The sequence below is a fragment of the Eleutherodactylus coqui genome, chromosome 8, assembly GCF_035609145.1.
Source record: "Eleutherodactylus coqui strain aEleCoq1 chromosome 8, aEleCoq1.hap1, whole genome shotgun sequence".
Taxonomy (NCBI): Eukaryota; Metazoa; Chordata; class Amphibia; order Anura; family Eleutherodactylidae; genus Eleutherodactylus; species Eleutherodactylus coqui.
Genome location: NC_089844.1, coordinates 62,057,564 through 62,082,399, shown reverse-complemented (window position 1 = coordinate 62,082,399; position 24,836 = coordinate 62,057,564). Strand labels below are relative to the sequence as shown.

The 24,836-nt window shown below is 46.2% G+C and overlaps 1 protein-coding gene across 1 annotated transcript; it reads left to right on the top strand.

Annotated features, from left to right (window-relative positions):
• Nucleotides 1–929: 929 nt before the first annotated feature.
• On the top strand, nt 930–24,307 carry NDUFA10 (NADH:ubiquinone oxidoreductase subunit A10). The gene is made up of 10 exons (XM_066575715.1): nt 930–1,069; nt 9,392–9,560; nt 9,673–9,888; nt 11,963–12,049; nt 16,063–16,184; nt 16,283–16,362; nt 16,457–16,511; nt 19,165–19,250; nt 20,429–20,537; nt 24,034–24,307. Exons 1-10 carry the CDS (start codon nt 1,007–1,009, stop codon nt 24,100–24,102), a joined length of 1,056 nt encoding a protein of 351 aa, XP_066431812.1. The 5' UTR covers nt 930–1,006; the 3' UTR covers nt 24,103–24,307.
• Nucleotides 24,308–24,836: the final 529 nt, after the last annotated feature.

The following is a 24,836-nucleotide window of genomic DNA, read 5'->3' as shown; positions in this document are numbered from 1 at the left end:
TGAAATCAGATTGTTCTGGCGCTGATAAGTGCAGATGCAGCTCTCAATAGAATCTGTGCCAGCTGTGCCAGCAATAACCAGCGCCACAACTACACAGGGGTCAGAGTGATCAGCTTCCACTCTATACCCGTGTGTTTTGCTGGTGACAATGGGCACTAAAACAGCAGGATACTGGGGGTCCCAAGCACCGGACCCCAGCTGATCAAGTACTGATGACCCACCATGAGGATGGTTCATTAATAAAAATTTACCTTTGCACGAATACGTGGTTATGCAGTGAATGGAGTTAATGAGAGTCAATAGGCTTTCACTGATCTCTGCACACCGGCGTGCGGACACTGCGCATTGATACATAGGAGAAATAAATGGCAGCACACTATACACTTGTATGGGCAGCGGATGATATGCTGTACATACACAATACATTGCGTATCGGCGGTTTCCATAAGCAGCTCCGCTCTGGTATCGTAGTAATTGTACTGGCCCATAGAATAAAGTTATCAGGTCATGTTTGTTGCAGTTTGGGCGCCGTAGAAACAAGACGCACTCAAAGATGGTGAATTTTTTTCCCCATTTCACTCCACTTAGAAATGTTAAAAGTATAAAAGAAAAATGTCCTACGTCCTTAAAGGGTTAAAGTATGAAACTGCAGGAGAGTGACAAAGGCCACAGAGGTCGAAACGTTGCATCATTTAATGAGGGAATGAAAAGGAAAACCCAGTTTTCGCAGCCCTCCTGCTGCCACTGCTCTGGGTCATCTCATGGATCGCAGGTTGTCATCACAGGACGCTCCACTAGGCACTGTAGATACAGGCACCTTCTCCTGCCAGGCCGGCAGTTACCTGACAGATGCGCTCTGATGTGGGGACTGAGACTCCATATGGAGCCCCAGCAGCCAGCAGAACACTAGCGAGAGGGAGCAGGCAGCGCGGGCGGCCCTGACGTCATCACCGCGCGTCCATCGTGGGAGGACCCCGGCGCAGGTTGTCCCGGGAAGGGCAGAGAGATGATCGGGAGGACGGTGCTCCGTGGCCTGTCGGTGACCGGGAGATCCGGCGTCCTCTGTGTGGTGAGGAGCGGGGAATAGGTGTAATGTGTCCCCGGTGTGCGGGAGTCCTGCCATGTCACCGGTAGTACGGGGGGGCTGCGGACAACTATACACACACACATATATATATATATATATATATATATAAAATCTGCCTGTTCGGATCACCCTCCATAGGTATATGTGATTACTAAAAACACATTGTAATTGTGTACACAGCCGGCAGTGTGCCGTAAGATACCTAGTATCTGCCCGGCATATATATAGTATACACATACGGCTGGCAGTGTGCCATAAGATACCTAGTATCTGCCCGGCATATATATAGTATACACATACGGCTGGCAGTGTGCCGTAAGATACCTAGTATCTGCCCGGCATATATATAGTATACACATACGGCTGGCAGTGTGCCATAAGATACCTAGTATGTGCCCGGCATATATATAGTATACACATACGGCTGGCAGTGTGCCGTAAGATACCTAGTATGTGCCCGGCATATATATAGTATACACATACGGCTGGCAGTGTGTCGTAAGATACCTAGTTTGTGCCCGGCATATATGGTATATACGTAGAGCTGGAAGTGTGCTGTAATATACCTAGTATGTGCCCGGCATATATAGTATACATGTACGGCTGACAGTGTGCTGTAATATACCTAGTATCTGCCCGGCATATAAACAGTAGTATACATATACGGCTGGCAGTGTGCCGTAAGATGCCTAGCATGTGCCCAACATATATAGTATACACGTAGAGCTGGCAGTGTGCTTTAATGTACCCAGCATGTGCCCAACATATATAGTATTAAGGTACCTAGTAACTGCCCGGCATATATAGTATACACATACGGCTAGTACTGTGCCGTAAGATACCTAGTATGTGCCCAGCATATATTGTATACACGTAGAGCTGGCAGTGTGCTGTAATGTACCTAGTATGTGTCTAGCATATATGGTATACACTTAAGTCTGGCAGTGTGCCCAGAGCTGTAATATACATAGTATGTGCCCGCCATATATTGTACACATGTACGGTTGGCAGTGTGCTGTAATGTACCTTTTATGTGCCCAGCATATATGGTAAACACGTACGGCTGGCAATGTGCCCAGCACTGTAATGTACCCGGCATATATGGTACACATGTACGGCTGGCAGCGTGTCCAGCGCTGTAATGTACCTAGTATGTTCCTGACATATATGGTATACACATACAGAGTGTCAGTGTACACAGCGCCTAAATATACACATGTGTCTTGTGCTGTAGTATACACATACAGTGGTCAGCGCTGTAGTACACGTGTGTAGCTGTCAGTGTGGTCAGTGCTGTAGTATACACACACAGTGGTCAGTGCTGTAGTATACACACACAGTGGTCAGCGTTGTAGTACACGTGTGTAGCTGTCGGTGTAGTCAGTGCTGTAGTATACGCACACAGTGGTCAGTGCTGTGGTACACGTGTGCAACTGTCGGTGTGGTCAGTGCTGTAGTATACGCACACAGTGGTCAGCGCTGTGGTACATGTGTGCAGCTGTCGGTGTGGTCAGTGCTGTGGTATACACACACAGTGGTCAGCGCTGTGGTACATGTGTGCAGCTGTCGGTGTGGTCAGTGCTGTGGTATACACACACAGTGGTCAGCGCTGTGGTACATGTGTGCAGCTGTCGGTGTGGTCAGTGCTGTGGTATACACACACAGTGGTCAGCGCTGTGGTACATGTGTGCAGCTGTCGGTGTGGTCAGTGCTGTGGTATACACACACAGTGGTCAGCGCTGTGGTACATGTGTGCAGCTGTCGGTGTGGTCAGTGCTGTGGTATACACACACAGTGGTCAGCGCTGTGGTACATGTGTGCAGCTGTCGGTGTGGTCAGTGCTGTGGTATACACACACAGTGGTCAGCGCTGTAGTACACGTGTGCAGCTGTCGGTGTGGTCAGTGCTGTAGTATACACACACAGTGGTCAGCGCTGTGGTACATGTGTGCAGCTGTCGGTGTGGTCAGTGCTGTAGTATACGCACACAGTGGTCAGCGCTATAGTACACGTGTGCAGCTGTCGGTGTGGTCAGTGCTGTAGTATACACACACAGTGGTCAGCGCTGTGGTACATGTGTGCAGCTGTCGGTGTGGTCAGTGCTGTGGTATACACACACAGTGGTCAGCGCTGTAGTACACGTGTGTAGCTGTCGGTGTAGTCAGTGCTGTAGTATACGCACACAGTGGTCAGCGCTGTGGTACATGTGTGCAGCTGTCGGTGTGGTCAGTGCTGTAGTATACACACACAGTGGTCAGCGCTATAGTACACGTGTGCAGCTGTCGGTGTGGTCAGTGCTGTAGTATACACACAGTGGTCAGCGCTGTGGTACATGTGTGCAGCTGTCGGTGTGGTCAGTGCTGTAGTATACACACACAGTGGTCAGCGCTATAGTACACGTGTGCAGCTGTCGGTGTGGTCAGTGCTGTGGTATACACACACAGTGGTCAGCGCTATAGTACACGTGTGCAGCTGTCGGTGTGGTCAGTGCTGTAGTATACGCACACAGTGGTCAGCGCTGTGGTACATGTGTGCAGCTGTCGGTGTGGTCAGTGCTGTGGTATACACACACAGTGGTCAGCGCTGTGGTACATGTGTGCAGCTGTCGGTGTGGTCAGTGCTGTGGTATACACACACAGTGGTCAGCGCTGTGGTACATGTGTGCAGCTGTCGGTGTGGTCAGTGCTGTGGTATACACACACAGTGGTCAGCGCTGTAGTACACGTGTGCAGCTGTCGGTGTGGTCAGTGCTGTAGTATACACACACAGTGGTCAGCGCTGTGGTACATGTGTGCAGCTGTCGGTGTGGTCAGTGCTGTAGTATACGCACACAGTGGTCAGCGCTATAGTACACGTGTGCAGCTGTCGGTGTGGTCAGTGCTGTAGTATACACACACAGTGGTCAGCGCTGTGGTACATGTGTGCAGCTGTCGGTGTGGTCAGTGCTGTGGTATACACACACAGTGGTCAGCGCTGTAGTACACGTGTGTAGCTGTCGGTGTAGTCAGTGCTGTAGTATACGCACACAGTGGTCAGCGCTGTGGTACATGTGTGCAGCTGTCGGTGTGGTCAGTGCTGTAGTATACACACACAGTGGTCAGCGCTATAGTACACGTGTGCAGCTGTCGGTGTGGTCAGTGCTGTAGTATACACACAGTGGTCAGCGCTGTGGTACATGTGTGCAGCTGTCGGTGTGGTCAGTGCTGTAGTATACACACACAGTGGTCAGCGCTATAGTACACGTGTGCAGCTGTCGGTGTGGTCAGTGCTGTGGTATACACACACAGTGGTCAGCGCTATAGTACACGTGTGCAGCTGTCGGTGTGGTCAGTGCTGTAGTATACGCACACAGTGGTCAGCGCTATAGTACACGTGTGCAGCTGTCGGTGTGGTCAGTGCTGTAGTATACACACACAGTGGTCAGCGCTGTGGTACATGTGTGCAGCTGTCGGTGTGGTCAGTGCTGTAGTATACGCACACAGTGGTCAGCGCTATAGTACACGTGTGCAGCTGTCGGTGTGGTCAGTGCTGTAGTATACACACACAGTGGTCAGCGCTGTGGTACACACACACAGTGGTCAGCGCTGTGGTACATGTGTGCAGCTGTCGGTGTGGTCAGTGCTGTGGTATACACACACAGTGGTCAGCACTATAGTACACGTGTGTAGCTGTCGGTGTGGTCAGTGCTGTAGTATACACACACAGTGGTCAGCGCTATAGTACACGTGTGCAGCTGTCGGTGTGGTCAGTGCTGTAGTATACACACACAGTGGTCAGCGCTGTAGTACATGTGTGCAGCTGTCGGTGTGGTCAGTGCTGTAGTATACGCACACAGTGGTCAGCGCTATAGTACACGTGTGCAGCTGTCGGTGTGGTCAGTGCTGTAGTATATACACACACACAGTGGTCAGCGCTATAGTACACGTGTGTAGCTGTCGGTGTGGTCAGTGCTGTAGTATACGCATAAGCATCAGTCAAGAGCATTCCTAGTGGCTCAACAACGCTATCCCACCATTAGTTATTGGACACCTGAGCAGGAATCAGAAGTAGTGTTTATTTGCACATGGTAATACTTAGAAGATACATCGCCCCGTCTGCAATGGTGCAAGTAGCGTCATCGGACAATTTAGCAACGGGAAGAACGTTTCATGGATTGACGAAACACTCTGTTCTACGTAGGTTTGAGCATATGGGTGTTATATAGAGATGAGCGAGCGTACTCGGAAAAGCACTACTCGCTCGAGTAATGTGCTTTATCCGAGTATCGCTGTGCTCGGGTCTGAAGATTCGGGTGCCGCTGCGGCTGACAGGTGAGTCGCAGCGGGGAGCAGGGGAGAGCGGGCGGGAGAGAGGGAGAGAAAGATCTCCCCTCCGTTCCTCCCCGCTCTCCCCTGCAGCTCCCCGCTCCGTGCCGGCACCCGAATCTTCAGGGACGAGCACAGCGATACTCGGATAAAGCAAATTACTCGAGCGAGGAGTGCTTTTCCGAGTACGCTCGCTCATCTCTAGTGTTATGTGATTGCAGCGGCCTGCACAGAGCTCCAACCTGAACCCTACGGGTCAGGAAGTATGAACAGGGTCCATCTACTTTGAGAGATCCTGCTAGATGTTTGCAGGATGAATGGAGGGAAATACAAGCTGACATGTCAGACACTAGAAAGTATGCCACGGAGAGCTCCACCAAGTATTAACATCCAGAAATAAACATTACTTCTGGTTCTTGCTCGGGTATTCACTTACTTTTATTAGGATATTGTACTTCCTGTTTACAGGGGTCTGCCTCTTACTGATGGACGCTCAGAACACCCGCTGCTAGTGACCGTTCCTTGAGCTGCCATCTCTAATTCCTGGATTATTTCCTTTGTTAGCAAGAACTGTTCTGTTAAGGCCTGAGACACACGATCGTATCTTCAGTCCACTATAGACTCGGACGGCACACGGACCCTAGTAGTCAATGTGCCGAATCGCACAAATCTTCACATGGACACACGTGTTGTGTGAAGAATAACGCCTTAGGCTAAGTGCCATGTTTTCCCGAAAATAAGACCCTGTTGTTTATATTCGTTTTTTTTTCGCAATAAGTCCCATAAGAAGCACTAGGTCTTATTTTGGGGGGGGGGGGGTGTCTTATTATACCGGCCTAGCGGGCTCGGTCCAGGTTCCTCCCACTGCTTTCCAGAGCTCCAGCGCGATTCCTGCAGTCCTTAGCCGCCAGCAAAAGATCCCTCCCTGGTCATGGAATTCATTGATCCCGCCTCCAAGAAGCACCCCCCCCCCCCCCCCCAAACCAAGAAGGCCCCCTCTCGGGCTAAGTACACAGACAGCAAGCCACACCCCCACCCCTTGATGAGGTACGCCGACAGCAACCTTTTTTGTGCATCCATTGGGAAATGCGTACCTGCACATGCGCTGAATCTGCCCACCAAAGGGCCACGTGATCTGCGCATATGTGGCTGATGACCTGCGGGGGTGTGCGAGAAACTCTGACTATCCTGTGGATCTCCTACATCATCCACATCATCAGAGAGGGGCGACTTTATAAAACAAAACCAGACAGCAGAGGCGGTCCAGTCCGTCCACCAGACCGGTCGGCATCCAATAACGCGCCATACTGGAAACTTTAATACTTTCTCAGGACTTGCTGTCTTCAGACATCGTAGTAAAATAAGTTTTGGAAGCGTCTGTTCTTCAGTGTGCTGTCGCTGTAGGAGGTTTTAGATGCTCCTAAGTGCTGACAGGCTCACTTTTAATAAGGCCGCTCTCACACAGGACGCTGTTCACTGCGATTAGCGCGACGTTCAGAACACCACACCAACCACGGCACAATGTTACCATTGATTTCAATGGGGCTTTGCATACCAGCGTTTCTAACGCCGTGATTTTCGAGCGCTATTTTCTCTTTATTTGTGCGTTTTAGTGCTTTTTATTCATCTCATCAGCCGTCACAAGGATGAGGTATATTAAAAAAAAAACACGGTCAAATGCTGTAAGGTGTTCAAAAACACCCGGCGAAATCGCGGTATAATGCTGCGGTATTGTGCGGCGTTCTCTGAACACATGTGAGAGCAGCCTATGTGTAAATACAAAAAAAAAGGCAAAGGGGTTAACCAGTTGTAAACTATTGATGGCCCATCCTCAGGATAGGTATTCACTAGTAGATTGGCGGGATCCATTGCCTGGGTTCCCCTGTCAATCAACTGCTTTCCAGGCCAGTGATCTTGTGCACCAAGCTGAATTCTGCAGCAAGCAGACAGCTCCGTTCTTACTGTAGTGGGCAGGCTAAGTTCCAGGCAAAGTTTCCATTCATTTCAATGGGAACTTTGCTTTCCACTTTAGTACTACTGAACTTTGCCTGCCAAGCCTGGCCACTACAGCAGAGCCCCATTTACACGGGACGAATGTCAGGCAAACATTACCCCACACGCGTCCCTGTGTGTTCTCGTTCCTGTGCAGTAGCACAGGAGCGAGTATCGCTGGCTCTCTAACAAAGTGGTCGGCAGGGTCCGGGACGGCAGGAGGAGTTTTCATATCTCACTTTCCTCCGCTTGTGGCGATTCAGTACTGAAGGCTGCTGTTTACACTGAACGATCATCATTCAGAATTTTATGCAGCCTAAACGCTGAACGATGATCTTCAGTGTAAATAGCAGCCATTCAGTACTGAGCAGCCGCTGCTTGCAGTGAATGGAGAGGGACGGGGGACAGCAAAGAGTGTAATCTCCTCCAACCGCCCCGCTGTGAACCAACGATACTCGTTCCTGTGCAAAAGCAGTACATGCGGGGGGGACAAGTGTCGGGCATCATTTGCCTGACAGTCATCCCATGTAAATAGGGCTTAAGAATGGGGCTGTCTACTTTCTGCTGTATTCAGTTCAGTACACCAGCCCAGCAAACAGCTGATTTGTAAGAGATCCAAGCAACAGAACCCCGCTCATCTACTGGTTAGGACTTATCCCACGGATACGTCATAAATTGTTTACAACTGGACAACCTCTTTTGACTATAAATAATCATTTTGATGGGACGGCCCATTTAGAATATTAGTAATGAGCGTGATGAATATTCGTGAAGCTGTTAGGATTGATTGTGTCCCTACAGTTGCTTTATCTCCATGTGGAGTGGAGTGGAGTGACATACTACAGCTATATCATGATGCGTTATCGCATGGTATATTGCAGGATGGGATTATGTGTTCCCAGGGTGTCCTTACCACTGAGGCCTGTATCCCAAGACACTTCAAAGTAATTGCTTCATGTTTCCCCAGTTATATGGTCAGTAGGTATTGCAATACAGTGTAGTTGCTGCATTGCATTTCAGTCGTTTGGTTGTAGCTTTGGACCTGACATGGTGATAACCAGTAATACCTATTAATAGGCAACTAAAACCGACACTATTTCATCAATGTAATTTAATTGGCTTGTTAAAGGGAACCTGTCACCGGGGTCATTCTGTCTGAACCACGGTCAGAAGGAACCTAGGACAGGTATGCCCATTTACCCAGTGTAAGCGGTGATCTAAAGTTGGGAAGGGTATCCTCTCTCCTTAGGGAGAGCACCTAGTAGGTGTAAGAAGAGACTTATACGGTCATATTGCTCCTCTGGGAAATATGCAAATGAGGAAGATGGAACAATACCTCCAGCGCCACCTACTGGATGGCTTACATAAAGGCTTGTATGAAGGGTCTGACATTCATTTGCTGGAGTACTGCCATCCAGTAGGTGGCACTGCAGAGGTATTGTTCCATCTTCCTTATTTGTGGTGGTCTGAAACGTTTCAGAATATTCACACTTTGAAGTTTTACTTGGAACGGCGCTTTAAGTCAAAGAGGTGGGCCGTCCTGGCCTCTCCCGGCCCACAGCATGTGGACTGGCAGCACTCAAAATGGGAGAGAGTTGTCACTGTGCATGCTGCAGGCAGGGAGAAGTCTGCGCAGCCAGCTTTTTCGACTTGGAGCTTCGTTCCGTGAATATTCTGGAGCGCTGCAGTGTTTCAGAATATCACATACGCAGGAGAAATAGGCATACCTGGCCGGGGTTTGTGCTAACCGCGGTTCAGGCAGAATGAACCCGCTGACAAGTTCCCTTTAATTCTAAAGATTTTTACTGTTCCTGATTATTTTCTACTATTTTATACCTATGAAATAAAGTACAGGCGCTTCATTCACAGATACAGTTACCTTCCATTTATTTTATCACTGGGCTGTATTTTACAGCATTCCAGTGCCAATGTGTCACATACTGATAGGGAAAGCCAACTTTAAAACAATTTAATAACTTTTTCTAACTATTTTTTTTGGTATAACACAGGCCCAGCTCCATGTCAGCTCAAGACACCGGCTGCAATATGGCTACTTGGCATACATGCTGGGTGAAAGGACCAGCAAACGGTTCGGGCCCAACAGCAGGATCATCACCATTGATGGAAACTTGGCTTCTGGCAAAGGAAAGCTTGCTAAGGTGCTGGCCGAACAACTGGGTGAGACCATTAGATGCAGATGATACTTGTGTGGTTCAGATCCATCGGCTGCTGCCTCACTAGTGGACAGCGTCTCCTCTTCTTCTTTCTGAATTTTTCTTCTTTTACACAGGTATGAAATATATGCCGGAAGCCGATCAGAATTATTTACACAAAGACACCGGTGATGGGAGCATCCTGGGAAACCAGTTCACAGGCCACTGCAGTCTGAACAAGTTCTATGAGGACCCCAAATGTGCAGATGGGAACTCCTACCGCTTGCAGATATGGATGTACTGTATGCGCATGCTGCAGTACGGTGATGCCCTCAATCATCTGCTGAGCACAGGTACATAGGGGGATTAATTTAACCCCTTGAAGATGTAGCTATTTTGTTTTGTCTTCTACTACGATCGCGTCACAGTTGGGTCGTTGTAAGTGTCTTTGTCAGAAATGACAGCGGCACCTATCTGGTTTATAGCTGGGATCAAAGTTATCTCCAATCCCAGCCCCTACAGCTAGGTGTCAGCTGCCGAGCCCGATGCATACAAACCCTGCCCACATCGTGTGTGTGTGTGTGTGTGTGTGTGTGTGTGTGTGTGTGTGTGTGTGTGTGTTTTTAAAATTTTGACAAAGGGTTAAAGATCAGTGTTTAGCTAAAAGAATTGATTTTTCTTTTTTCTTCACTGATGAACAGCCCAAGCCTTTATAGGGAAATAAAGCACAATTAAGGGAATCTGCTGAGGGCTGTATGCTAATATTATGTTTAAAAAAAAAAAATAAAAAATTTTTGCGCAGACAGTACGTAAGCAAAAAGTCATTAATTTTTGCCCTTTTTTGCCAATCTTTCTATAAATTAAAATGTGCCCCATAGTCTTTACAATGAAGGCAAAATAGAATATTTGATCACAATGGTGCACTAAATAATCTGGGAGGGAAACTTTCTAGTTTAAGCCTCCGTCACACAGACCTTTTTTACCGCGATTAGTGCTGCGCTTTTAGCACTGCGCTAATCACTGTATCACGCTTCCATTGTTTTGAATGGAGCCGCTCAGGCAGCCGCGTGTTTTTGTTTTTTTTTGTTTTTGTTTTTTTCAATGATGCGACCGAAAACAAAAGTAAAACATGGCAAAGCGCCACGATTTAAATCGGGTAACACCTGTGTGAGGAAGGCCTTAGGCTGCTTTTCACCTTTATATGGACAAGGATCAATTTTCTCACATAAACTGCTAATTTTGTAGGTCTTAATTTGAAAATGCAGATTGGAACTATTAGGCTCAATTCACATCTACATTTATGGCTTCAGTCACAATTCTCTTTCTGTTGCGTTTTTGGAGCAGAGAAATGGAATTAAAATGGAAATAAACGGTTTCTTTTTTTTTTCTCCCCATTGATTTGCATGGGGATTTTAAATTATGGAAAGCAAATGAAGAGCTTTCCTCTTGCTTCCATTCCAATAGGTTTCTGTCTTTTAGACTGAACTAATAGTGCTGCAGACTGCGCTATTTGTGCCATTAAAAACTTAATGGAAAGTAAGCAAAAGGAAAAACTTTTCTTTTTTTTTTCTTCTTCTTAAACCCCATTGAAGCCCCTGGGGGAAGAAGGAATAGAAATGTTTATTTCCTTTTCTCTGCTCCTAAAACCGAGCGGGAAAACTGGATTATGGCTGAAGCTCTAAACACAGATGTGAACTGAGCCTTACTTAAACTAAGAATGAGGAACAGGATGTTTAATGGGGTTTTTCCTTAAACCTGGGACCTCAATAGTTGCTACTGACAAGTGGACTTAGAAGAGTTATTTGTGACCAAAAACAAGAGGTTAAGCTAAAATTTTTGGCTTCTTGTCCTCAAAACTATGGGATTCGGCATGAGATTGAAAGCAATAAGTAGTCCAATTATGTACTGAATACTGATGCTAGACAGGTTTGCATATAAGCAAAAAAAAGTTTGTCTAGTGACCTGTGTGTTCTAATGCTTGACCTAACAATGTTTCATATGATCACTAGATGGAAATCTTTAGTGAGTGGAATGCTAAGTAAGTAGTAGTAAAGATTGTCCCATGTAGTGCCCAGTCTACTTACACATATTGTAGTATGGGGCACAATACATGTGTATGCTGACAGCTGAGGCACAAGACAACCCGGATCTGTATTTGGTAATCTTGGTTCAATGAAATGTTAGTTTTGGTCCTACCATTAGGGACCACACGATCAGTCAGAGAGTGGCCCCGACTCTGGAGATAAGGGCTCGGGTGTGTTACAGTTCGATGCTACTACATTACCTGTGCTGTGAAAATGAGTTTCTGTGGTCCTAAAGTCGGAGGAAGATATTTTTAGTCTTCTAGGAAGTACAGAACTGTTTTAGTAATGTAGAAGGATGCAATGTAAATGACTGGGGTATTCTTCTTTTTTGTTTTCTTCTTAGGTCAAGGTGTGATTTTGGAGCGTTCCCCCTACAGTGATCACGTTTTCCTTGACGCCATGTACAAAAGCCAATACATCCGCAAACAATGTGAGTAGAGTCCAGCTGAAACATGGCTTGATTTACCTCCGTGCATTTATGTAAGGTTTATGCTAAACCAGAAGTCTCTGTGGAATTACTATAAGGACTCATGTCCACGGGGGTTTTACTGGTCTGTGTGATGCCAGCAGAGATGCGTATGGGCAGCGAGTGTACTGCGCATAACTGCGTATCTCACACACACGGTCATGCGCAGTGTGACTCTGTCTTCCCCACTCTGTTTCATAGCAGGGTTGCGTATAAATCGCCGCCCATCCGCAATGTATTGCATAAGGACAGCGTTGCATATATTGCCCATAGAAAAGAATATGGCTCGCGCTGCGTGGTACGCCGAGAAATAATGCATGCTGCGAGCTATTTCCCGCATGTATCTATATACAGTGTTTACACACATGTGACTGGATCAATGAAAGTCCATTTATTATCATTGACTCCATTCAACGCGTGTCTTGCGGCTATACATTGCGTGTGTAATACACAATGAAAACACGCCCATGACGTGAGCCCTAAACCTCTAGCAGGCATGGAAGTACTGCCTCTCTTGCTTATGCTCTCAATAAAACTATATGTATGGTACGTATACAACTGCATGAAAGGTCCGTTTGAGCTTTATACACCTAGGCATATAAGTTAACATGAGGATCCGTAATACAGTCAAACGAATGCATTTTGTGCTAAAATAAATGTAAAAAAAATAAATATATATATATATATATAGATTATAAAAATCTCATTCGTTCAGCTTTAACAGTTAAAGGGGTTGTCCCGCGCCGAAACGGTTTTTTTTTTTTTCAATAGCCCCCCCGTTCGGCGCGAGACAAACCCGATGCAGGGCTTAAAAAAAAAAACCCGCACAGTACTTACCGAATCCCCGCGCTCCGGTGACTTCTTACTTATCGTGCGAAGATGGCCGCCGGGATCTTCACCCTCGGTGGACCGCAGGGCTTCTGTGCGGTCCATTGCCGATTCCAGCCTCCTGATTGGCTGGAATCGGCACACGTGACGGGGCGGAGCTACGAGGAGTCGCTCTCTGGCACGAGCGGCCCCATTCAGAAGACAGAAGACCGGACTGCGCAAGCGCGTCTAATCGGGCGATTAGACGCTGAAGATTAGACGGCACCATGGCGACGGGGACGCTAGCAACGGAGCAGGTAAGTGAATAACTTCTGTATGGCTCATAATTAATGCACGATGTATATTACAAAGTGCATTAATATGGCCATACAGAAGTGTATACCCCCACTTGATTTCACGGGACAACCCCTTTAAGCTTCAGCTGCAGTCCAGAGGAATACAATGAATTCCATGTGAGTCGGGCTACAAAAAAGTCTGTAGCCCTGCCTGTGTTTGCTTTCACGCAGCAGCACTTTGGTCAGTGTTTTGTGTCCGTATGTGTAAGGGCCCTTTTACAGGGAACGATTGTTGGGTGATAGTTGTACCAGCGATGATTACTCAGTAAATGGAGGTGGAGCGGGCTAGAGACTGCTTCCGGTCGCCCGCCTCTGTTCACAGTAAACAGGCAGATGTGCTTACACAGGTCGATCCTCGGGCGAATTTTATACCTACAAAAACTAAATAAGTGAACAAATTTATTGTTCGTCATTCATTTACTGGCAACATTTACATTAAATTCAGATTTGCACGATCCAGCGATCTAAACGATCATCACTTTGTGTAAACTATGTGCATGGTACGTATACAACTCCATGAAAGGTCCGTTTGAGCGCTGAAAGCGCTGCAGAATAAGTTTGCGCTATACAAATAATAATAATTATTATTATAAAAGGGTCCGAAGTCAAAACCAGAAGTGGATCCTACATTGAAAAGGTGGAAATACTTTCCATTATACTTTTCTCAGTTTATTAATCGGCGGACTACTATACCCAGAGAGGTTTCCAAAATGAGGGTTTATTTATTATAGAAAAAAGACGGCTGAGGGGCGACCTAATAAAATGTATAAATATATTGGAGGACATATTGTTCTGTGTACAAAAAAGAAACAACCCAAAAACATGAATCACACACAGAAGTAAAAACCAGACACCTGAAACACATGGATGTCACATTGACATATATTTAGATCTGTCTGCTTTTCACATGTCCTAATCGGACACATTTGTCTGATAAGGCCTTTCAACGGGGCCTCCTCTGTGTCTGGAGGAAAGAAGGTTTCTACATCCGATATAAAAGGGGTTCTTTACTGTAAGAGCAGTGAGACTATGGATCTCTCTTCCTGAAGATGTGGTGATGTGGAATTTAAGATTTCAAAAAGGGCCTGAGAGTGTAGTAGTAATACATGTTGAGGCTCTTATGCACGAACATGTTTTCACCATGTTTCACGCGTGAAACGCAGTGAATGCAGTCAATAGACTTTCATTGATTCATGCACACCGACGTGTGGACACTGCATGTCAATACACAAGAGAAATAAATCGCAGCATGCTGTATTTCTCTGCATACATGTGCAGTATGAGCCCTATACATTTGTATGGGCTGCATATGAAACTATCCGCGCGCAATGTGTATGGACAGTGTTTTCATACGTTTCCAGACTCTGAAACATAGCGGGGGATTTAAAAAAAAAAAAAAAGTCATACTGCACATGTGATATGTGAGCATGCGCAGTCCCCCTGCTGGCAGAGCGCATGTCTGTAAAATGAGTAAAACACTGCAGGGAGACCAGCAGCATTTCCGTATACTTCAGAAGGGTTGATGATCCATGGAGTTATTCTGATTTGAAGTTGGGAAGGAAATTTTTTTCCCCCCTAAACTGAGGAAAATTGCCCTCCAGCTTCTGGGAGGAGTTTGCTTCCCTGGATCAACATTGCAAGATAATATGCTGAAGTGGGACATTTGTTTGTTTTACACCCTTACAAACTGTTACTATGTTTCATTCCTGGTTTTGACTTACAAATACTTAAGGCCCATTTACACGGAGCGATGAGCGCTCAAACGACTGTTTGAGTGACCGCTTTAAGCAATAATTTTGCATAAACTATTAAGTAGCTACTCGGCTACTTAAGAGCTGTTTAGCGTGCAAATAAAGTCTTAAGGCCCATTTACACTGGACGAGTGTCGGGCAAACGATGCCTAACACTCGTCCCTGTGTCTCTGCGCTCCCGTGCTCCTGGGAACTAGCACAGCTGGCTGGGTCATGGAGCAGCCAGCGGGGGGGGGGGGGGGGGTGGCAGAGCAGGAGATTTCTCTCCTCTCGCTCCTCCGCCCTTCTCCATTGAGGTACACAGCGGCCGTTCACTATTGAACGGCGGCTGTTTGAACTGTACAATGAGCGATTATCTTCATCGCTCATCTTTTATGCAGAGTAAAAGATGAGCGATGAAGCTCATCGTTAAGTTTAAACAGCCGCCATTCAATAGCGAACGGCCGCTGTGTATCTAAATGGAGAAGGGCGGAGGAGTGAGAGGAGAGAAATCTCCTGCACTGCCCCCACCCCCCTGCTGCCGCTCTGTGTGCGAGCCAGCTGTGCTAGCTCCCATGCAGCAGCACGGGAGTGCAGAGACACAGGAACGAGTGTCGGGCATCGTTTGCCTGACACTCGTCCAGTGTAAACGGGCCTTTAGCTGAAAGCAGTTAATAACCTGAGGGCTCTTATCTGCATCCACTTCCTTGGTTCTCCAGCGGGAAACAGTGCTATCAGCACTCCCTGTGGAGAACTGCTGATAAGGCTGAAGGACGATTTTTAGGTTGGCCTGAATTTAACTATCAGCTAGGAGTGCACAAAAAGTGCACGATGGCTGTGTGTTTAGATCCAAAGATTATCGCTCCAACAATCGCTTTTTAGTGGGGCTTTTTTTTATTTTTTTATTTTTTTTGAGCGTCCATTGCTCCATGTAAATGGCCTTAAAGCAATATACTGACAAATACTTTTCTGTGAAGGTGGCCTTCCTCTACTATACCGACGAAACTTTTGTTGAAGTAAATGGTACAGAAGTGTCAAGTCTTTACTTAAGAATCTCAATTCTAATCCTCCTTGTCTTCCTCAGGTGTAAAACATTATAATGAGATCAAGGACGTGAGCATTGATGAGTTCCTGCCTCCACACATAGTTGTGTATGTCGATGTCCCAGCGGCTGATGTGTACAAGAAAATACAGGAAAAAGGAGATGTAAACGTGCCATATTTTTTCTCTTTCTTTTCAGTAACCCGATGTAAGGTCTTCTAGCATCTATATTTTCAGATTCACAGCCAAATTTGTGTTTTTAGGCATCTGAGAAGAAAGTGGAGCTATCTTACCTGCAGAATATTGAGGATGCATACAAATCCTCCTTCCTCCCACAAATTAGGTGAGAATCTTATAAGACCCCATAAGGCTGCGGATCTCCTAGCTTGTGCAGCCATTGTTTGCTGATCCTATTCTTTTTTTTTTCCCCATTATAGTGAGACCTCAGAAGTATTGCAGTACACTAAGGTTCAAGCAGAGGGCGTCGATCAGGTAAGGAGAAAAGGAACTTTAATAGAAATACAGTAAAAATCTAACAGAGAATCCTACGGTTTAGTGATTTCTGATTGTCCGGCATTTCCTTGTATGGACTCTGAAAATTGTGCATTTAAAAGGTCGACATTTATGGCATATCTACAACATATGCCATAAAACTTGGATATGTTCCACCTGTTGAACCTGCGACTGTCTTTTTAGTTGTGGCCCCCACTGCTCCCAGCCTGGTTGCACATAAAATCAACGGCTAGGTTTGGCCGAGATAGTACTTCTCCCTTTTTAAATGTGTTCAGTAGCTAGAATGTCAGGTCAGCACAGGTCCTTGACTTTATGGGTTAGAAATATGTGAAAAAATAGTACATTCGAAAGTGCCAAAAAAAATGGATTTGTTTAGGGTGAATTCAGTATATGTTCAAGTACAATATAAAAACACTGGTGGTCATCTAGTAAGACCAGCAACTCATCTTAATATGATTTCCCTCTGCACACGGTTCTTCATATATTAAGCTCTTCTTGACTGCTCCATGCAGTTCCACAGGAATGTATGCCTGGTTGGACCTGGCGTACATTTCTGGTACAATTTACACCAGTTTCTGTTGGTCCAGGGTGGCCCACCTCCAGACAAGCCCCTCCTACTTTTTTAACAGAAGATGCAAGAGCGACACAAAAAGCTGAAAAAGTCACAAATTGTTGCACAAATTCCCACTTGCGTAACAAATTGCAACCCTTTTTTCTTTTGGCACCATAACTTGGTTGATTTAAAGGGGTTGTCTCGCGAAATCAAGTGGGGTTATACACTTCTGTATGGCCATATTAATGCACTTTGTAATGTACATCGTGCATTAAATATGAGCCATACAGAAGTTATTCACTTACCTGCTCCGTTGCTAGCGTCCTCGTCTCCATGGTTCCGTCTAAATTCGCTGGCGGCTTGCTTTTTTAGATGCGCTTGCGCAGTCCGGTCTTCTGCTCTGAGCCGCTTCAGTGTGCTCGCCGCTACAGCTCTTCTGCGCTTGCGCAGACGAGCTGTAACTTCTCGGGAGTGCGCTGGAGCGGCCATTCTGCTACCATCCTCTTAGAGGAAGGTGCAGAGCCGCCCAGCCGCCCAGGTAAGTGATGGGTGACGGACTGATGGGGGTGACGAGTGACGGCCTGCCGCTGTGGCCCCGGGGCCTGCCGCTGTGGCCCCGGGGCGTAGCGCCGGTTACCTGCTGCCTGGCGGTGGGTGACTGTGGCCCAAGAGCGTGTGCCGTGGTCGGCGGCCGCGGTGGGTTCAGTCGGCGGCTGCGGGGCGTCTGGTTGTCAGGGAGACACAGCTGGTAGCGTCTCGGGAGCGCGCACGTCGGGCTACAGCAAGCGACGGGAAAAGAGCCGGCGGCCATCTTGGGGAAACTTGTTATAAGTTGCTGAAACGCTGGAACTGAAAGTAGAAACCGGCTAGAAAAGTCATTTATATGGGTGATTAGTAATGTATGCTTAATAAGGGGGACTGGGCAAAAAAAAAATTTCACTGCTTCCTCGAAACAACCCCTTTAAGAAAAAAGTTTGGTACCATGTTAGCCAGTAGAGTAAAATGTGACTGTTTTTAGTTAAAGAAACCAATGAATCTTATTGATATGATACCCTTTAATGGCTAATAAAAAGACATGATGTTATGGCATAGAATAATGTCAAGAAAAAGGAATTTCTGCGCTCGTATGAAGAGAGTAAAAAGGAAAAAGACGTAAACAACTCCCATATGAGTAATGGCAAAAGAAAACTTACTTGACAAGGAGGGGGATGTGATCAGCAGAAGCCCCCTCCTCTGAGTGTCATCCACAAGTATCCAAGTACAGACTCCCACGTGTACACTAAAGGAAAAGACTTTATTCGGTGGCAACGCGTTTCGATGCATAAACACGCACCTTTCTCAAGCCGTGGAAGTCTGTGTACTTGGATACTTGTGGATGACACTCAGAGGAGGGGGCTTCTGCTGATCACATCCCCCTCCTTTTCAAGTAAGTTTTCTTTTGCCATTACTCATATGGGAGTTGTTTACGCCTTTTTCCTTTTTACTCTCTTCATACGAGCGCAGAAATTCCTTTTTCTTGACATTATTCTATGTTTTATCTGGGGGAGAACTGATCATTCAGAACCCCCCAGCTTTTTTCTGCAGCTCTCCTTGCATCAAGAAGGATCGATGAAGAATTGAGTACTAACAAAGGGTTTTTCTACAACTGCCCACACTGACGGTTGCTTTACATATATTTTTTGTCTGTCCAAAGAATTTATTTCCTGAGGCGCTCTCTATACACCTTTTATGATGTTATGGCAAGCTTTCAAACCTACTTGGGGCTCATCAGGCTTTCTATTAACCCTGAAGAAGAGCCATAAATGGGTTTGAAAGCTCTCTAGAACGTCATGCCTTTTTGTTTGCCATTAAAAGGTAGCATACCTACAAGATTTCTTTGTTTCTCTTACTGAGAACAATCACGTTTGGTTGCTTTGGGCACACTTTCTGTCTGAGCCGTGTGCATTTTATGTCAAATATCTCGCTACTGTTCACATTCCCAAAACACTAATCCCTCTTACAGTTGCTAGAAAGTTTTTACAATGTGTATTTAGCTCTTCTTTGGTGTGTTAGTTCTACTGAGTTGTATCGATTTTACAGGTTGTTGAAGATATTCAATATGTAAAAACTACTAAAGGTCCATGGACAGAGCAGAGTGATGACACCTTCCATCATTTACGTAAACTGTGAGTATTTATGGTCTGTTTTCACCGTGGATAGATGGATAATTGGTTCTTGAATTCGTACAAAAGCTTTTGATTGAAAAAAAGATGCAGGCCTCAAATGAGGATCTTCCTTCCTTTCTTCAGAGAAGTTGCACTAGAAGGCGTTGACCCATAAACTATACCTAAACGGGGGTTCCGAGTCCCCTATGTGAGTGCAATGGTGGTCATACTGATGCTTCGCTTCCTGTCTTTGTGACTGATGGAAATTATTAAAAACAATGGGGGAAATGTATCAAAACTAGTGGAAGCAATTTGGTTTCTAATTTCTTTTTGATAGGTGCCATGGACAACCACTTCACTTTTCTTTTAAACCAGTTTTGGTACATCTTCCACAAGGAATGTTGTGTCAACTAAAGGTTGCTAAACTTTGGATTTTTCATTTTGGCGCTGCAGATTGGAGACACCGATGTGATACATATATTCGGGGACCGTATACGGGATAAGACCAACTATTTCGACAACGTATTAGGGGTCACTTTTTCATATGAGAAAAGATGTCCCATAGCATACAGTGATTCATCTACAGCATAAGGCACAGTGCCCTTTCAGAAGTTTGGAAAGCCCATTTAAAAGTGTTAAGTTGGGAAGAAATAGTCAGAAACATTGATTCTTTGGAACGTAGGGGTTTAACCAAAAACAGCTCAATATTTTGATTGTCTTTTGGAATCTAGAACGAACTTCAAATTTTGGACTACTCTAAGTATCCACCGTTTGTTGTATGACAGCCTTGCATATTCTCGACATGCGGTGGATCAACATTTTATTTTATTTACATTGCTGGGAAAACCTCCCAGAGATGTTTTTGACTAGTGATTTGCTGTCTAAAATATGGGATGTCTCCAAACGTCTGGATGGTACTGTAGTAATGGCAAAATGCATTGTTATAGAATAGAAGAATGGGGTCGTTGACCGTAGTTTGAGACAGATAATTTTCTCTTGCAGCAGATCTGACCACAAAGTCTCATAGTTTGCATTACCTTTCACTATATCTTACATTTAGGACTGAGGGAGGCTGAACTTGTGCAATGTATTTACATATATATGCAATTTCCCAACTACATATAAACGGTTGCAGGATTTGAGGATGTATACTATTATACCTGTTTACTATTATGTCTCTTGTGCTGTCCTAATTCCAGGGTCCAGGACAGATACAATATTGTTGACCTATTTAACCGACCCATCTTCGTCCCAGAAGTCACAATCGATGGATCAGCGTACGACAAGTTGTATTACCAGTTTCGAAATGTAAGAAGCCTGTTATTTTTTTCTGATATTTACATATTACTAATAATTTTGTGTTCTTGCAAAAGACTTTTTTAAAATTCATATGCGAGTGTATTTAAAGGTGGTTCAGAGTTCTTGACCTGATCTTAATCATTGATGATCCAGCTATAGAAGAATGTCTATGACAATCATTTACATGCATACCAAAAGAGCCAGTTTTTAACAAGTAAAAATGTATTGAAATTTCTCGTCCGTGTCATTCAGGGAGACAGCTGAATACCATTGGGTTAGCTGCTGCTACTAGGAGGCAGATGCTAAGTAAAAGAGTATTAGCTCCTCCTACCAGCTATAACTCTCCTACAGGCACCAAGCTAATCAGTTTTTTAGCTTCGTGCCCATAGGAGGCGGGCCCTTTTTTATTTTTTCTTCACTGGTGTTTCCTTTCTGGGGTCATGCCGCCACACTCCACTAAGGAGGGCTATCTACGTGGAGTTAACCATCCTGTTGTATGCCCTACCCTGAGAAGAGAAGGAGCATTCTTTCTCCACAAAGGTTGGTGAGCTTAGGAGCACCAGTTACTGGAGTTCCAACACCATACTCTGTATATAGGTGAGTATAGCAGCCTGGTAAGTATACAGATGCTCCCTTTGCCCACACCTTCTGTGGTGGTGCTCCCATGCTGCCGCCATGGTTCTGCAGCCTTCGACTGCCCTTCTTCCCACTCCCCATTTGCAGGCCTGCTGCACGCAGATTCCTCCCTTCTTCCTGATGCAGGTTATGCTACTTGCCTGCTGGGAGTTCTGCATGTGTCCAGGGCTCCCCACCCTCCACCGGCTCTTCAATTCGTTGTTGCCGCATGGGGGTCATGCCGCTATTGCTCTTCTCCCTTTGCATTAAAGGGGTTGTCCCGCGAAACAAAGTGGGGTAAGCACTTCTGTATGGCCATATTAATGCACAATATACATTGTGCATTAATTGTGAGCCATACAGAAGTTATTCACTTACCTGTTCCGTTGCTAGCGTCCCCGTCTCCATGGTGCCGTCTAATCTTCAGCGTCTAATCGCCCGATTAGATGCGCTTGCGCAGTCCGGTCTTCTCCTTTGCTGAATGGGGCCGCTCGTGCCGGAGAGCGGCTCCTCGTAGCTCCGCCCCGTCACGTGTGCCGATTCCAGCCAATCAGGAGGCTGGAATCGGCAATGGACCGCACAGAAGCCCTGTGGTCCACCGAGGGTGAAGATCCCGGCGGCCATCTTCACAAGGTAAGTATGAAGACGCCGGACCGCGGGGATTCGGATAAGTACTATCTGGTTTGTTTTTTTTTATCCCTGCATCGGGTTTGTCTCGCGCCGAACGGGGGGGCTATTGAAAAAAAAACAAACCCGTTTCGGCGCGGGACAACCCCTTTAAGCCGCATCGGAGCATACTGCGCTTCTGGCTCCGGCTCACGGCACTGGTTGGGTCTTCTATTCTGCCAGTCTGCAGCTTTTCCTCCGCACTCAAGAGAAGGTTGGTACGGAAGGGGGGGGGGGGAGCGTGCAAACGCCTTTGTGGCCAATCGGGAGGCTTTCCTTGCAGTGGTGGACTTAGAGGCACCCTCTCAGCCTATCACGTTAGGGGAGGGCCTTGGGTGCCTTTCCTTCACATTTCTATTCGTTCCTACTCTCCCCCTGTGTATTGCCCACCTCCAGGTCCGTTCTCCTTCTTTCTCAGCCTCATGTGTTGTCTTCACCTGCTCCAGATGGGGTAAGCTCTGCCTGGCAAATATCTCCTCTTATCTCTACCTCCTTCACTGCACTAGCATGTCTATCACAGTCATACAATGTCTGACCATAGTCAGAGCCACACACTTTGCGTGCTCTCGCTGTAACACCAAATTTGCTTGCGCCCAGTCTGAACCACTCTGCGCTAACTGCCTTCCATCGACAGGTTACCATCTACTGGTCCCCCAACCCAGTCGGCCGCTGAACCAGAATGGACACCCTCTCTGTCACTGGCTGTCCTGGACCTTATCAAAGTGTCCAAGACGGTCATCGATATGTTAAACAAGTCTTTCCATCAGCCACCTCCACACTTGTGTTAAGGAGACAACTCCTCCCGTGCAAGACCCATAAAGCAGCCTATGCCATCTCGCTTGCGACTACCCTGAGTCATCAGCCTCATCATACTCTTCAGCCCCCGTGGGAAGCGCACTCCCTTAGAGGAACAGTTAATGGCTTAATAGTTGCCTTGAAGGATACTCTTCAGGTGTAAGATCCAGACCCAGAAACGACTGTAGGGGGCTGTCTCTTTCAGACGTCCAAAGCATTCTCCAAAAGTGTTTACTCCTAACAAGGAATTTAAGGACGTCCTGACTAGGTAATGGAATCCGCCGGACAAGCAATTCGCTAAACCAAAGCGCTTGGATATTATGTACCCCTTTCCGGAAGAGTCTATAGAGAAATGGGTATCATCTCCCTCCATAGACCCTCCAGTGTTACGTTTGGCAAAATACACTACTTTGCCTATGGCAGACACCTCTTCTTCTTTTTGTAGAAGCTGGAATCGCTGGCCAATAGATCCTCGAGGCGGTGGGTTCAGCCCTCTGACCACTTTTTGCTTCTACCTGGGCCAAGTAATTAACTCACTGCGGCATTCTCTCGGGTTCTTCCTCGGAAGAACTGGCAGATATTGCACATCAAATTGGCCAGGCAGGAAAATGTTTGTGAGGCCTCCCTGGATTTTGCCAGTCTTTCAGCTGCCTCCATACCATGTTTCCCCCAAAATAAGCCCTACCTACACTACATGGGGGAAAAAAAAGTATACTCACCTAGCAGGTGCCGTCTGGGTCCCTTCCGCTGAGCTGCGGCACTCCGGCAGGCTTCCATTTAGTCCTCAATGAGGAAGGAGCATCACTTGTTGGTGACGAGGCTTGAATACCCCGCCTCCAGCAAGCGATTGCTTTGATTGGCTGAGGCAGTGCATTTGAACCAATCAGAGCCGGCGCTCGATGAACCAATGACAGCCATTGTTGGAGGCAGAGTATTCAAGCCCCATCACCAGCAAGAACTGCTCCGTCGGCATTGAGGACTACACGGAAGCCTGCCAGAGCGACCTGAACAGCGCCTGTTAGGCGAGTATAAGACACCCCCCCGAAACTAAGACCCTGTGGCTCTTTTGGGGCAAAAATAAATATAAGACTGGGTCTTATTTTCGGGAAAACACTGTGGTAACACCCCGTATCTTGTGGCTTAGATTATGGAATGCGGATGCAGCCTCTAAAAACTTCTTAACTGGACTTCCTTCCTAAACAAGGGTGCTGTCTAAGATTAACTGTATAAAAATACTTGTGAGCAACCAGACGCCTATATGTTCTTTACTCGTGTATATTTATTTATATAGATCAAAACTCCTCTTTAGGTCACTTTCTAAATAGGACACAGATTTCCTAATTTTTTCTTTTGGGGGCAGCGGGGGGGGGGGGGGGGGGACTTCTTTTAAGTGAGCAACAGTTTACCAGTTTGCTGTTTTCTTTTGCAGCAAGCAGGCAGAAAATATGCAAGAGGATACAATGAAGATCTGGGGGACAAGTACATTTGGCTGAAGTAATCTATATTTTGACGCATTATTGATTCTCAGAATCGTCTCTCACTATTGTTTCCACCGCAATGACTGGCAATATTCAGATCAGACTATTTGCAATAAGGGAGTAGTAAAGCCACAAGTGATGCCATATATCCCCAGGAACGTAATACATCTGTATGTTGCAACTATCAGTCTCCAATGCAGATTAATAAATAAGTTTTCTTTTGAAGCGGTCATTGTTTTTACATTCATTCGCTGTATTTACTGGATTTATACCCAGAAGCTGGTCTTGGCACACAGTTGTTCACTGGTTACAACTATTCCCTTGTCATTGGGGTTTTTCTCTACACATTCTGACCCTGTGAGCACTGATTGAACAGCGTTGCGGTACAGCGAAGTGTAGCTACGGATGCCGCACAGTTGCCTCTGGGACCCCGGCTGATAATGCAGGTTGTGCTTCTTGCTAATGAATTAAGTGTTCACTAGCTGTAGGTTAATGGCCATGCAGTTTACTTATAGGGAATCTGTCAAAAACTCTGAGCCCTTTTAAGCTAAGATTATGTGCTCAACGTAGCTGACTCTGAGGATGCAAGTTTCATCCTCATCATCCCCACCATTCCCTTGGTATCTGTTCTCAAACTGGCCTCTACAGTGCATTGAGTGGCGTACTAAGTAGTCTGCCCATTCTAAGTTTAGAATGGAAGGAATACTTGGCGTGCCCACATAGTGATGCTCTTTTTGGGGGACATGTAGAGGTC